Genomic DNA, 15,269 nt, shown 5'->3' on the forward strand with positions numbered 1-15,269 from the left:
CCCACATTATATATTGGAAAATTAAAATTCCCCGATCAAAAAAAATTTAGGTTATTTGTGATGTAATGTTTTATTAAATCAAAAAATCGTCATGATCTACAACAATTTAAAAGTGATGATAATAAAAAAAAATTTTTTTTTTATACATTTATTTTGGCACGGGTATTTTGATCATAATGATTTCGTAATAAAGTAATAAAAGAACCAAAGGATCAATTATGATATTATGATGAAATTTATGAATTCATAAACACTGAGTTTAATGAAATAGTATTGTGGGATTGGAAGACCCTGAACTATTCGGTAACATTTTGGTACCTAAAATTTATGTATTTTATTTTGACCTTTTTCGGTTAATAAATAAATCATTTCTTATCAAAACACAGATGGCATAATTTCTACAATTTTTTAACCAAGAAAATCCAAGAATATTTAAATGTCGTCATCATGATGCAAATGGGTTTTGATTTCCCCTTTAAGATCATTTCTTAATTAGAATCTTGTGTAATGTGCTTTGGCCACGATAAAGATCCTGATTTCTCTTTTATGGCATCAGTAATTCACCAACTTTGTCTAATTTTTGTGGCGCTATTTTTCAAAAACTCCACTATCCTTTCCTAATTGAGTTAAATTATGAAAATGTAAGAAGAGATTCGATGAAAATTTTATTCCCACATACAATGAATTAAATCAAAAAAATTAAAAAAACTCGATTCCCGGAAAATCCTTTCCCAAATTGAAATTTGACGGATTACTTTTTGGTTTTTTTTTCGTGTCGCATTTCAAATTATCAAAAAAAAAGTAAAAATAAGATGAAATTTCTTGAAATTACAAAATTTGGCAAAAAAATTGTCATGTCGTTAAATCATATGATTATAATAACAAAAGGTTTCTTGGCAAGGGATCAAAAATCACTTGTAAACCAAATGATCCAAGTCATGTTGGTTGATTTTTATTTCACATGCTCCCCTATTATCAAATAATAAAGGGACGTCATTCTGACGAGTAAACTTCTCACATTTTGAAATTTTTTTTATTTCCCCAGTGATAAAAATGATAAATTAAAAAAAAAAACTTTTTTTTCATCGAATGTTATTTTTATTTCCTGTACAAATTAGGCACTCGTCAATGGAAATTAGGTAAGGGTAAATCTGACTTGAAAATATTCACGTGTACAAATTGACTTTGACAATTAAGGAATTATGATAAGCCGGCTAACCCAATAAGCGAAGTTTTAAATATCACATGTATCTGTCATCGTTAACTTTTAAACATTATATTATAATCACGGAAGTTTTTATGCAGTAAATCTAACATCATGTCTCTGTTACCTAGATTATTTATTGTTCTTGGACATGCTAGATTCTGCTATAAAAAATTCCCAAAAATATAATATTCAATAAAAAAGGAGATTCCGAAACTAATTTTATCGGATATTAATAGAAATTATTTTATTACTTAAAAGCTTAATAATATTATTAACTTTATTAAGAAAATATTATTATATAAAAAAAAAACGTTTTTTCAACTTGGAATTTTTGATGATTAAGTATGGGAATTTTTTTTTTATTACAGTAACCTATAACTGTATAAACATTATACTATTATTCTTAAATTTTACACTTAATTAGTGGTGACTAAATATGATAGATAATTTGATTATTATTTATAATGTTATTTATTTTATAATAGTAATGAATGGGAAGATGAGTAAGGATTGTTCGAAATGTGGATATCTCTCTTGATTGCACTTTTACTACAGTTTGTAAAATATTTCACAAAAAAAGTTAATATTAAAATTTCCACTCTCACATGATCCGCCCGAATTAACCGGAATATAATGATCTACAATCACGCGTGTTACAAAAAATAGCGGTTTCGCAATTCGTGCATCACTGCAACCTTTTATTCTTTTTTTCTTTCAAAAAATAAAAAGTAATTAACAGATTAACAGTTAAGAAGGAAATTTATAATATGCTCATTATTAATAGTAGTAATTTTATTTTAAAAATAGGGAAAAAATTTTTTTTTTTTATGTAATAGTTAGTGTTGCTAACGATCTGACTGACTTGAGGGTTGAGTGTAAAATTTCATTTATTGAATTTTTCATTTCTCTTGACAAATTCAAACAAATTTAAATATTTTAAAAATGTGGAATGACCTTGGAGATCAGAGTTTTAATTGATGAGAGAAGGGGAATGTCTGCTAGATCAAATTAATGGAGTTAGTCTCATTAGTGAATCCACTCTGGAATTCGAAATATGGACAATAAGTTTCAGAAGAATCTTTCAAATCACCCTAATGAAGGAAAGGCCATAATGTACATGTCAGATTTGGTGAGGTGGTCTGTAAATAGAAATTGGTTTATAATTTAAGAATTTCTTGTCCTATATTGCTAAAAAAAACCAGAAAGATCTGTCTCCAAAGTACAAATGAACTAAAGATATTGCAATTTGTTACAATATAAAAGTTCATACAACTATCCCACTTTCCCCATTCTCCTGCATTCAGACATGTTATTTAAGATGTTTTTACTTGTCAAATTCTTTATTGATACTTGTAATTTATTGTATTCAAGATAAATTCGCAGAACGTGAATGTAAATTAAAATTGGGTGTATGGTAACAGGTTATTCCACAAATTACATTAGAAGCAGAAAAGACTCTGCCACCTCTCAACCACCTACTATCCATCATTTTGTATTCTGACACATCAACTTTTGATGGATTTGGAAAATTTTCAGCACGCAATTTTATATCATTACTTAAAGGTTTTCCCATAGTCAAATTTGCTGTCGTTGTTTTTTATTATTATATATTTTTTTCTTAAAAATGCCCGCACATTGGAGTGATGCAGGTCATTCAGTATTTTTGACACTCGGCAATCTTCCAAATCAGGTTCGAAATTTACCAGAAGCCAAAGTTCTTTTGGGATTCTTACCCAAGGATATGTAAAATTAATATTGAAATTATGACAGTGGATGTTGGAAACACCGAGATGAAGAAAGATGAATTGAAACTACAATCCGATCATACTGTCTTAAAGATTGAATTAAAAGATATGATGGATGATTTGAGGTGCAGGATTCGGGAATCAAAACTACAGAATCATTATATCTAGAAAGTGATGATAATTTATTTGCCTTTTACAAGAAAATTATGTTTATTAACAATAGATACTTAATATAATGTAAATACAAATATTTTAAATTAAGAAATTAACAAATGAAATAATGAAAGTAAATAAATAATTTATTTATTTATTTTTTTAGACTTATAAATTTTATTTACAAAGAAAATTTTTTGTTATACTGTTATTTATCAAGATATGGTGGCTAAATGCCTCCTGTAAGTATTAATTAGTCCGAAGTGTAACGAAGGACTATATTTCTACGCAAGTTGTGTCCGGTAAAAAGTGTCATTCTTGATATTTTTATGATATAGACAGGAACCGGGATTACAAGCAAATGCTAGAAGTTCGAATTACAAAGACGAAGCTAAACTAAACGAATGCGAGTTGATCCAACTGGAGAGGAGTCGTCCCGCCTAATGTCATTCTTGATATATAAAATTTACTGTATGAATCATATTTTTGCTTCGCACGTGGCATTGTGCAACAAAAAAAACTAAATGGCACTTCGGACTTAATAACGGATTCCGTTTCCTAGTATAACTTTATTACTGTAATTACTGTAACATATAAAACTATTAATTTTATTAATTTCTATTATATATCAGCTTTTATGATTATGTCTAGTGGTGTATTCTATTCAAATAAATTTTATATACCAATGCCATAACATATTTTATTCACTATATGTTGAGGTAATGGTAGTTTTTTTAATTAATTATTATATTGTAGTTTAATTATCCGATAAATATTACTATCAAAAAATAATTTTTTTTACATCTTAGCATGGCAACCATTAACCCACTTATTTCTTAGATCATCACTATCATTAAGAATTTTTGAAATTTCCTCCACTAGATTTATGACTAATTGGTAATAAAGTAAATCTAGCAGCTTGTGGTACAACTGGCATTATTATATTATGGTAATCTTGTAATGTAATACTTTTACGTCTCCTACATATCATAAAGTAAGATTAATAAACATTACAACCATGTGGCTTCAATTAAAATAATTATTACTTACATATCGGTAATTTTCGGATTTAGTTGAAACAATAAACCCAACATGATAGAACTTCTTGCATAATGTCTTTCAACATTCTTATTCAAATATGGTTCAAATACAGTCAAATCAATAGGGTCAATCTATATAAAAATAAGACATAAATAAAATTAATATATTTAAAAATAATTATATTTATTAGATGTTATTATACAAATACCTTTTGTTTTATAGCTCTTAATGATTGATTAAACATTTCCTCTTTATTTTGATATGCTTTATTGTCATCTTCTTCATCTTGGTCCGATGACCAGCACCCTTCAAACACTTTTCTTAGAAATTTAATGTCAAATAATAATTGTATAGCTCCTTTCTCAGACACTTTTGTAAAACTTTCCTCATCTAATGTAAAAGAATTATACTTTTCGATTATTTTCAGAGATAATTCTGCAAAAAAATCCTTGATAATGTCCTAATAAAATTATAAAGATTTATTACCATTAGTGAACTTTTCAGATCATTTAAAAAATCGGGTTATTGGTTTTACATATGTAAAGTTGGAAAATTAAATTATTGAATTTTAAATATATATACATTAGACTAACCTCATGCAAAGTTGGACTACCAATTCTGTTTAATTCTTTACATATATCATATAAGCACCTTAAAAGTTCATTTGAGGATTGTGAAGGTAAAGTTATCTTTGCACCTTCATTATCACTAGAATTTGCTTTATCTTGCATGGATATTTCTAATGATAATACAATATGTTAAAAATTTTAAAAATTTAGAATGCAAAATTAAACAACTAATAATGAATAATGTTTACCTTCCCAAATCAAAGTCTGAATATTTGATTCATTCCAAGGTGAATTATATAACATTTTAAGCACAGCATCTTGAGCATTATTAGTAATCCATTGCATCCAAGGTTTATGTGCTGAAAAATAAACTTCCATTAATAATTGCCGCAAATTTACTAACCGTGGATCTATATTAAAGATCAATATGTGAATTATTAATTATATTTTATTGGCAAATCAGAATCTTCTACGGGATGATTTTTATACCTGGAGCTGAAGACAGACGAGAACTAAAATAATTTGGCTTATCACGTCCTGTAGTTGTTTGTAAAAGTGTAGGAAGTTCCAAGGATTCATAAGCAATTGTTTGCGAAATTCGGGCAATAAGCAAACGTTTTGCTAATAAAAAGGACAAAAAATAATCAAATTTTTAGTGTGAAACGTACCAGTATAAAAATTAGAAAACCATTAAATAATTACCATTATTTTCTAAAATGGATTTATTTTCCTGTGTTTTTTCGAGTATGTCAATTTCTTCTATTAGTCCGTTTAGCTGATTACGATAAGAAATAACTGAATTCATTAACGTTTCTTGAAAAAAACTAGACAAATCTTCAGTGTCACTAACAAATAAAAGGAATTATTTAATGCTTGTCCACTCTAGTTGAAATATTTAAAGAAACTTAAAATACCTATGAGCATTAAATAATTTTCCATTAAACTTTTTGCCGTAAAATAATTCATCTGTACGATTATTAATTAATGCAAAGACAATTTCCATGTCATCTCGAATATCTCTCAAATTCTTGTCAAATGTTAATTTTGCTTCACCGACAATGGATGTTTGTGCTAATACGAGACATTCAATCTTTTGTTTAAAACTTGATATCATGTTTTCTTGAACATTTGCACTAGAAAATATGGAATCATGTGCCCAGATGAATTTTCCCAAATGACGTTCTTTTAATTGATAGATAGTTAAGTAAATAAATACATTATTTATATGAAAAAATGCGGAAGTCTTACCTTCATTATTTGGATTAATTAATTTATGTAATCGATTTTTAAGCAATTTTTCGGGTTGCTTAGATAATTCAGCAAATGAAGATTGAATAATATCTTGAAATCTTTTATTAAAACCTTGTCTTAGCAAATCATTCCAAATGGAAAAATAATTATTGAAAACAAGATTACAAGCCTAAAATGGGTTACAATAATCAGAGTTAATAATCTAATTTAGCACTGATTAAAACAAAGAATTTACTCACAAAAGACCAAGACCAAGCAGTTCGTTGAATGTTTAATATAAATCCTAAACTAGTTCTATGAACCTTGCTTGGGTGTTTAATGGTCGTCGATTTTTCTTCCTCCTTTGAACTTTCATCATCCTTTAAAATATTCCATATATTTTTTCTTAATTCATTTAAATCTCGAGCACATGTAACTTTTGATAGGAGCATTCCAAGTTTCTCTCGAAATAATTGTACTATATAATCGAACCATCCATTCATACGTTCATGAATGTCATCTTGTGTAAAATTTCCACGGGGCCCTGACATATGAAAAAATGGTGTAAAGGTCTGAATTGATTCTGGCAAATAACGCATCAGGAGATGAATGTTAGCTGAAGAAGAATATAACCGTGTAAGTGAAACCTTCGAGTCACATGGTGACATTACTGAGGACGGCGTATGTAAATTATCCTCATTAACAGAAAATCCTTGTTGAAGCTGGTGAAGGTAAGATTCAAATAATGACAGATCATCTCCTGTTCGAATAAAAACTAATCCTATATGAAAAACACTGCTTCTAATTATATGAATCATTTCCTTAAATTGTTCTGTTAAAGATTTCACATCTTTGGTGATTGATTTCTCTAGAAGTTGCGACAACACTGAAGTTCTCCCATCTAGACACAATTGAAATACATCTTTTTTAGTCACATCATCCAACAACATAATCGCACATAAAGTTTCTGCTAGACTCTTATATAAAAGAGAATTAAAATAGTAAGTAATGAATTTTAAAATTTTATAAAAATAAAAATATATTATACTAGTTTATAATTTACCTGCTCAGATTGTTCTGTTATTTTTAAATAATGTCTAGCTTTTTGAAGAATCTGTGACTTAAAATGACTCACAGCATCCCATTGTCTTTGAACAACAGGAAAAGTTACCTACAAATAATTTATTTGATTGGTAATTGAATTAAATTTATAATATTATTTATATACATAAGATTAAATTAAATAATTACTGAAACGTTGAATGGAGTGTCGTCATGAGCTTGAAGATTCTTATACACTAACTTGGCAATAAGATATAAACGACTTGCATTCAAATACTTGTGACTTTCCAATGATCTCCAAATCTATTAAAAAAGATTTTTTTTTTTTAGAATAAAAAAATGATTACATCATTTTAATGTTTATTGGAATAATTATATACCTGCTCAGGTACGTCTACTAGTAATTTGATTTGTGCAGCCGAAGAATATAGGTGATGTTTTTTTTCATCTTTATACATAAAAAACACTACAGTAAGTTTCTATGGCAAATCAAGCAAAGAAAAAGATTTACATTCTACCTTTTGTGCCCTTGTTGTCTTCATTGACTTGAGTTCGTACGGATCTTTTCAAAGCATGAACATCACAAGAATCTTGCATATGATGCAATTCTTCTTGAATTGACAAAGCACATTTACGCATATTAACTATGCTATCAGCAGCATCTATTAGATCACGATATCTTTCACTGAAATTGCAATAATTTAGTCATTTATTAATTCTGATTATGTAAACAATTCGCGATAATAACAATGTCACTTACCCGACCATAAGTCGTAATTCTTGCTTCTTTTCCTCGATATCTGATCTATTATATTTAATTACAATTTGCGAAATAAAATGAAAAAAATGGTATGTAAACGAATATCAAACCTTGTTCTTTTCTCAAGGGACCGAAGTTCGGGAATACTGTGCTTTATGAAAAGTTCATCCGCATCAGTTGTAGAACTAAAGTCAGTATTAAACCCATATTTCGTCGGTGTTTTTATGGACATTTTTAAGAGCGATAATTAGTTATAAATGAATGTTTTTTGGATAAATATTTATAATAAATCGATCGACGCAAAATTTATTTCTCGTGTGATACTGCGTTTACGCTTATAACCTAATATGGGGGTGGTTTGATAATCTTATTTGAGATACCAGATTTTCGGAAAATTATTTCAAAAAAAAATGAGACCTGTTTTTTATTCTTCTTCAAACGTGAATTCATACCGAATAACATCAAAGTTAAAATTGCCGAATATAGAGTTTTTTTATTTTCAAAATAGGATTATAACTCCTTTTTCGACATCAAAAACTTTATCGCGTCACGCTTCTCCAAATCCACCAAAAAACCATGGCGTAATAAAGAACTTATCAAATACTTTATATAAAACACTATCAAGACAAAAAAAGGAAGAGCATAATACAAAAAGAAGTTATTTATCATTATTTGAAGAAGCATTGGGCCTTAAAGTAAAATGGAGCGCAGATTTACTATCTGATTTATTATTACGATTTAAAAGTTCAACTGAAATTAAGAAGAAATCTCTAGAATTAGGTTTATCACCTAGTAAATTTAAAAAAGTAATGCAAAAATTTGTTGGCGAAGTTTGGGATAATAAACTTACCAGATGTAAAACTGAAACTTTACAATCTGCTTATAATGCTAATGGGGTAAGTTTTTTTTCAAATTCATCAAAAGAAAGTATATATATTCGTGATTTAATCTTATTGTTGTTATCTAGAAAGAAGGAGTAAAAAGAGCATTAACGAGTGCATTTTTGGAGTATATTCCAGAATATATGGAAGAGCAGGATAAAGAAAAATATCATTCACTAAAACAATTAAGTGACTTGAGTTTTCCTGCAGAATGGCATCCGTCTGCAAGAGCTATGCAACGGTATGCTTCATACAATGAATAAATTAATCTTTTCTATAATATTGAAGTCTTATAACAATTATGTATCAAATTGATAGTAAAATCATCCTGCATGTTGGACCTACAAATTCAGGGAAAACATATAACGCACTTCAAAAGTTAGAAAAAGCTGAATCAGGCATATATTGTGGACCCCTAAGATTACTTGCTCATGAAATTTTTGATAGGATGAATAACAAAAGTATTCCATGTAATCTTGTAACAGGAGAAGAAAGAAGGACATTATTAGGAGATCATGTCCCTTTAACCGCTTCAACTATAGAAATGGCTAATTTAAATACTCCATTAGATGTTGCAGTAATAGATGAGATTCAAATGATATCTGATCAGCAAAGAGGTTGGGCATGGACTCAGGCACTCTTGGGTTTGCAAGCAAAAGAAATTCATTTATGTGGAGAAGCTTCAGCTGTTAAATTAGTAAAATCAATATGTGCTAGTTTAAACGAAGATGTCGAAGTTAGAGAGTATAACAGACTTTCAAAACTTGTAGTAGCAAATGAAAGTCTAAATGGGGATATAAAGAAAATTCAGAAAGGAGATTGTGTGGTAACATTTTCTAGAAAGGCGATTTTTGGTCTTAAACATGAAATTGAAACAGCTACGGGTCTTCGATGTGCTGTTGTTTACGGTGCTTTACCACCAGGTAACATATATACTTATATGTAATTCATTATTTTTTTAAAAAAATATTAATATATATTTATAACTTTTAAGAGACTAGAGCAATGCAGGCTAAGTTATTCAATGATCCAAATAGCGGATATGATGTTTTAGTTGCTAGCGATGCGGTCGGAATGGGCTTAAATCTGTGAGATTTTGTTATTTGAGTTCTGGATTGAATTTATATTCACGAATTAGATTTAAATTCAACCTTTGGAATTTCAGTAATATCCGGCGAATTGTGTTTGAGACTGTAAGGAAATATGATGGGAAGGATATTGGATATGTTCCGATTCCACAAATTAAACAAATTGCTGGACGGGCTGGGCGATATGGGTTTGAAAATTCAGTTGGTGAAGTTACTGCGTAAGGAGAGTTTTTTTTCCATATTAATAATAATAATAATAAATATTAATACAATCGATTATTTGATAGTTTGGAATCTCAAGATTTGAGATATGTCCAAAAAGCAATGGTCACACCTTCTATTGAGTTAGAGGTATTTATTTTATTATCCGTTTTAAAACTTTCTGTCATTTTAAGAGAATATTTATGTTAACTTCTAATTAAATAAGGTTGCAGGATTGCAACCTACAATGGAAATGGTTGAACAATTTGCTCATCAATTGCCCGATATTAAACAATTTGAAAAGCTCTTGGTATGTTTTTGAATTGTTATTGCTTAACCTGAAAGATTTTTTAAATTCGTTTATTTTACTTTTTTTATATATAGGAAAAATTTGAAGACTTATCTCGTGTCGATGGACAATTTTTTTTGTGTAATTTTGATACTCAGAAGGTAAATTAAGTAGTTGTTTTTTTTTATTCTTTTTTTAAATCAAAATAATTAAAAATAAATTATATTTTAGGCAATTGCTAAATCGATTGAACACGTTGATTTGACTATACCTGAACGTTTTATTTTCGCAACATCTCCCGTAAATATATCAGATCCAAAACTTGTCACTATTATCAAAATGGTATTACGAAAAATATCGACATTTGTTTTTTTAATTTTTATAAATACTAAATTACTTTTTTTTCTTAATAAATAGTTTGCGAAACATTACAGTGAACGAAAACCAATTTCACTTAATTCAGTCGTGTCTCTTGATGTTAAAGTACCAGAAGATACGTTGGGTCTATCTCATATTGAATTGAAACATCGTATAATCATGTTATATTTGTGGCTAAGGTACGATTCCATGGTCTTACATACCTATACATGGGGATGAATTGGGTTCGGCACATTACACCAATTTGGCATTACAGCAGTGTGATATGAATCATAATTTGGTGTAGTATATTTCACCATTACGCCGAATTATTACATTCTCATGTATAGGTCTCATTTTTAATAAATAAATATATGATTATTTATTAATTTACTTTATTAAAATATGAAAACAGTTATAGATTATCGGAGACATTTTTAAATATTCAAGAAGCACTCGAAATGAAATCAAATTGTGAAACGATCATTCATCAATCATTACAATCAATGAAATTCTCAAGAAAACGACATCGTATAACGAAATCCGATGTTAAAGATTCAAAGAAAGCTTTGAAACAATCTAAAGAACGACGATTAGCTCAAGAGAATAAACCTAAATATTCCGTAAAAATAAAAACATTTGGAGACAATTTAAAAAATAATGATAAATTACAGAAGACTACTACTACTACTTAAAGTTATTATTCATGGCTTTTTTTGGTATAAAAATGATCTACTGCATTATTTGTACTGTATTAATTTGAATTTAATTATATTATATTATATTATGCATTTAATTTCAACGTGTTACAAAATAAATTTCAAATAAACCAATAAAATTAATTGAGTAAATCTTTAACTTAACGACGGAAATATATACACCTCTCTTTTTAACTCTTTTTAATATATTTTTCTTTATAGTTCCTTTTTTTATTTTATAATGTTTGATCCTTTTTTATTAAATATAAAGTTTTTTTCTTTAAAAAACTTTTTGAAATTTTTGATTTCCTTTTTGATTTTTTATGTATTACAATATTATATTAGATATTTTATAGGAAAAAGAAATTCACTTCCCGGGCCAATACCTTTACCAATTATAGGAAATTTACATCAAATCGGAATAAGATTTAATAAATTTGCTAATGAACAGACCAAAAAACATGGAAATTTCTGGGAATTTTATATAGGAAATCAAAGAAATATTGTTATATCACAACCAAGATTAATACAAGAATTATATAAAGAAAATAATAATTCAATAAATTATTTTACAAAATATAAAGATGTTAAATTAGATTTAGATAATATTACTATAAATTATGGTGCTATATTTAATAATGATCATGAAAAATGGAAAATTTATAGAAGAGTTTTTGAAAAATCTATTTGTTCCATAAATTTTTTAAAAGGTTTAACAAAATCTATTCAAAATATTTTTAATGAAGTAGAATTAAATTGGAATAATGATATTATTTCATTAGATTTATCAGTTTGGAGTAGACATTTTTTAACAGATATTATATTATCAACATCAACAAAAGAATCATCATATTGTTTTATGAAAGCAATTAATAATAATAATAATAAGGATAATGATAAACGTATTAGTAAAACACGAGAAAAGATGATCAATTCTTTAAATTTATTTAATTCAATTGAAACTTATTTTAATTCATTAATTTATTCCAATTCAATTCCTCAATTGATTAGAAATTATTTACCAGGATTTAGAGGTTTATCAGAAAAATTTAGAAGAAATAATAAATGGTTATTTTATAATTTATTAGAAATTATTAAACAAAGAAGAAAAGAAATCGATTTAATGAGAGAAAATGAACCTATCAATTCAACGGATCTCTTGGATATTTTGTTAACAATAAATACTCCACGTGATCCAAACGGGTTCGGATTTGGATTTGATGAATTTGATAATGAAAAATCAATGACTGATCATGAAATTCTAGCAACTATATTAGATATTGATATTGGCGGCAGAGATCCGGTAAAAAGAAAAAGAAAAATTATTATTTTTTTTTTCTTGTTGAAAAATTTAATAATATAATTAACATACAATATTATTATTTTTTTTTTTAGACTGCTAGTACATTTTGTTTTGCAGTTTATAATATTTGCAAAAATTCTGGAGTGTTACAGCGTTTACGTGAAGAAATCTTTGAAGTATTGGGCAACGATTTTTTACGACCAATAACATTCGAAGATTTAAATAAATTCCAATACCTCGAAGCAATAATTAAAGAAACACAAAGAATAATCCCGTTAAATCCATTAATAACACGTCAAACACATGTTAAAACAGCACTTAATGGACATATAATTGAAAAAGATACTCCGATATGGTTACACCAAGAAAAACTTCATAAAGATAAAATTTCTTGGTATGAACCAGAAAAATTTATTCCGGATCGATTTTATAATAGTAATAATAATAAAGAAGAAAATGATAAAGAAAAAAATAGTTTTATACCTTGGTGTGATGGTATAATTAGAAATTGTCCAGGAAAAAAATTGGCTATAGTTATATTAAAATGTTTATTAATATTATTATTTAGAAAATATAATGTTGAATTAATTGATAAAATTAGTCCTGCTAAAGTAGTATATTTTGGTACGAATCGTTCTTTCGATTTGAAAGTTAATTTAAAAAAGATAGAAAGTTTTTATTAATTTTTTTTTTTGTTATTTATTACAATAATTCTGATAACTGATAAGGAATTATGTTTTATTTTGCTAGATTGTTAATAAAATAGAAGTCGCTATAGCAATAGTAGCTTAAATTACGTTACACAGTTATTTAAAATCATGTGATTTTACTTTATAAAGGAAATAGTGTTGCGCAATTTCCTTTCCGTATTTACTGTAGATCTCTGGAACGATGTCACGGACAGACAAGCCTTCAACAGATTATGTAAAGCTTATAAGTAAAGACGGGTTTGAATTTATTATTGAAAGAAATGCTGCGTTAGCCTCCGGTACTATAAAGAACATGTTATCAAGTCCTGGTAAATAAAAATTGAACTATTATTCTTTTTTTTTTTAAATACTTTTTAAAGTATTGTTAACTTATTTTAGGACAATTCATGGAATCCGAACAGAACGAAGTTCATTTTCGAGATATTACGTATGAAAATTTTTTTAATTCTTATCGAGATAATTCGATTTAACGACATACTCTATAACTTTGTTATATATTTTTATAATTAGAGCTGTGATCTTGGAGAAAGTATGTCAATATTTATATTATAAAGTTCGATATACCGGATCTCAGACAGAAATACCACAATTTCAAATTGAACCAAATCAAGCTTTAGAATTACTTATGACAGCTGACTTTCTAGATTGTTAATTTGAATAATATTAAAAAATACAATAAGAATTATTTTGTATTAATATTAAGTATCAGCTGTAACCCTTGCTCCAATATCATTCATTTGAGAAAATAACGGATCATTTTCACCCAAAACATAAGTTAGTGTCGCTTTCTTATAATAATCCTTAGCAAACTTCTCCAAATTTTCTATAATGTCATCTAATAGGTATGCTTTAGCAATTGCTATTCCCCCAGTAATAGTATCATTTCTAAGATGTGTAACATGGACATGAAAGTGATCTGTAATTTAGGGAAATAAAAAGAATTTTTTAACTCGGTTCAAAAAAAAAAATAAGACTCGCGTACATATACTTACAATATGATGGCAAATGATGAACAAAAAGGCGTAATTCATCAGATCTTATTCCAGGATATTTTTGTGGAACGAAATGAAGAATTTGACGTCTTAAATTCTTAAGCAATGGCAAATGCGTGTCATTTAAATCACGTATACAACGAATATCTCTTCTATGTACAATGGCGACAAGATAAAGATTTTCCAACGTTACAGTGTCCCATTTCATATCCGGTAATAAAATAAATCCAGTTGATTCTTCTTCAACTTCTAACACGATCCTTTCAGATTCACTTTTCTTGGACAAAATATTGTAAACCCATTGAATTCTGCTTGTAGGTATAGATTCAATATAAGGTTTAACGATTGTTTCGTAAATATGAGGAGTTTCTCGAATTAAGAAACGAGGTTGAAAACTGTATTTTCGTATATGCTATTGAAAATTTATACATATCATTAAAAGTAAATATTAACCAATGATAAAAGAAAAGAGTTTACCGCTTCAGTAGCAGGCCAAATAAGCGTAGCTTTGAAATCTGGAAATTTTTCGTCCTTTGTCAATAAACCATTGTACCAATGGTATATGTCATTATTATCTGTGGAAATCCATTGAAGAATTCTTTCCTTTAAAAGGTTAGGAAGTTCTTGACTGCCAAAATGTAATTTTTCTAATAACAATATTGCATCTTTTGGGTCTTCAGATGATGATGAAGATTTAAGTTTTCCTAAAATGCATACTCCTTTTGTACGAGGGTCTTTGACGAAAAAAAAAAAAAATAATATTTTAATAAATGTTTAATTTTTTTAGACCAACTTTAATAATCACCTTCATTAAGGACTTGAATAAATTCAAATTTTTTTAATTCTTCACTAGTAGGAGCACGTTGAATTTTAGAATCATCATTGTTTTGAGAGGACATTTTTTCAGGAATGATGATTTTGAATGATTAACCTGTCTTATCTGTCTTATCTTTCTTCCTTCAATATGATTGGTTAAAAATCAA

At 27.7% G+C, this 15,269-nt stretch overlaps 5 protein-coding genes across 6 annotated transcripts; 2 read left to right on the plus strand and 3 right to left on the minus strand.

Moving 5' to 3' along the window:
- Positions 1 to 1,894: 1,894 nt before the first annotated feature.
- On the minus strand, positions 1,895 to 3,553 carry OCT59_003888 (uncharacterized protein). The gene has a single exon (XM_066147924.1). The coding sequence runs from the start codon at positions 2,778 to 2,780 to the stop codon at positions 2,574 to 2,576; it is 207 nt and encodes a 68-aa protein (XP_065996573.1). The 5' UTR covers positions 2,781 to 3,553; the 3' UTR covers positions 1,895 to 2,573.
- Positions 3,554 to 3,645: 92 nt separating this feature from the next.
- Positions 3,646 to 7,999, minus strand: OCT59_003889 (uncharacterized protein; the record flags this gene model as incomplete). The annotated part of the gene is made up of 16 exons (XM_025314518.2): positions 3,646 to 4,085; positions 4,156 to 4,277; positions 4,355 to 4,606; positions 4,740 to 4,885; positions 4,964 to 5,125; positions 5,205 to 5,336; positions 5,418 to 5,560; positions 5,630 to 5,897; positions 5,964 to 6,135; positions 6,206 to 6,922; positions 7,009 to 7,116; positions 7,197 to 7,310; positions 7,388 to 7,455; positions 7,526 to 7,692; positions 7,768 to 7,812; positions 7,878 to 7,999. 16 exons carry the CDS (start codon positions 7,997 to 7,999, stop codon positions 3,959 to 3,961), a joined length of 2,865 nt encoding a protein of 954 aa, XP_025184892.1. The 3' UTR covers positions 3,646 to 3,958.
- A 138-nt stretch (positions 8,000 to 8,137) lies between these two features.
- On the plus strand, positions 8,138 to 11,278 carry OCT59_003890 (uncharacterized protein; the record flags this gene model as incomplete). Its single annotated transcript, XM_025314517.2, has 11 exons — positions 8,138 to 8,663; positions 8,735 to 8,889; positions 8,967 to 9,571; positions 9,643 to 9,736; positions 9,814 to 9,954; positions 10,024 to 10,087; positions 10,164 to 10,247; positions 10,322 to 10,387; positions 10,458 to 10,568; positions 10,644 to 10,783; positions 10,999 to 11,278. The coding sequence occupies exons 1-11, from the start codon at positions 8,178 to 8,180 to the stop codon at positions 11,276 to 11,278; spliced, it is 2,226 nt and encodes a 741-aa protein (XP_025184891.2). The 5' UTR covers positions 8,138 to 8,177.
- A 244-nt stretch (positions 11,279 to 11,522) lies between these two features.
- OCT59_003891 (uncharacterized protein) lies at positions 11,523 to 14,257 on the plus strand (the record flags this gene model as incomplete). Of its 2 annotated transcripts, XM_025314515.2 has the most annotated exons (6): positions 11,523 to 11,551; positions 11,627 to 12,584; positions 12,677 to 13,195; positions 13,464 to 13,602; positions 13,673 to 13,721; positions 13,805 to 14,257. In XM_025314515.2, the coding sequence occupies 6 exons, from the start codon at positions 11,523 to 11,525 to the stop codon at positions 13,944 to 13,946; spliced, it is 1,836 nt and encodes a 611-aa protein (XP_025184889.2). In that variant the 3' UTR covers positions 13,947 to 14,257. The 2 variants fall into 2 exon arrangements, with proteins under 2 accessions (XP_025184889.2, XP_065996574.1); XM_066147925.1 differs by having other exon boundaries at positions 13,696 to 14,257.
- Positions 13,711 to 15,197, minus strand: OCT59_003892 (uncharacterized protein). The gene is made up of 4 exons (XM_025314514.2): positions 15,092 to 15,197; positions 14,764 to 15,020; positions 14,287 to 14,698; positions 13,711 to 14,210 (listed from the first exon to the last, which is right to left on the minus strand). Exons 1-4 carry the CDS (start codon positions 15,183 to 15,185, stop codon positions 13,993 to 13,995), a joined length of 981 nt encoding a protein of 326 aa, XP_025184888.1. The 5' UTR covers positions 15,186 to 15,197; the 3' UTR covers positions 13,711 to 13,992.
- Between the last annotated feature and the right edge of the window lie 72 nt (positions 15,198 to 15,269).

Source organism: Rhizophagus irregularis, chromosome 12 (assembly GCF_026210795.1).
Source record: "Rhizophagus irregularis chromosome 12, complete sequence".
Lineage (NCBI taxonomy): Eukaryota > Fungi > Glomeromycota > Glomeromycetes > Glomerales > Glomeraceae > Rhizophagus > Rhizophagus irregularis.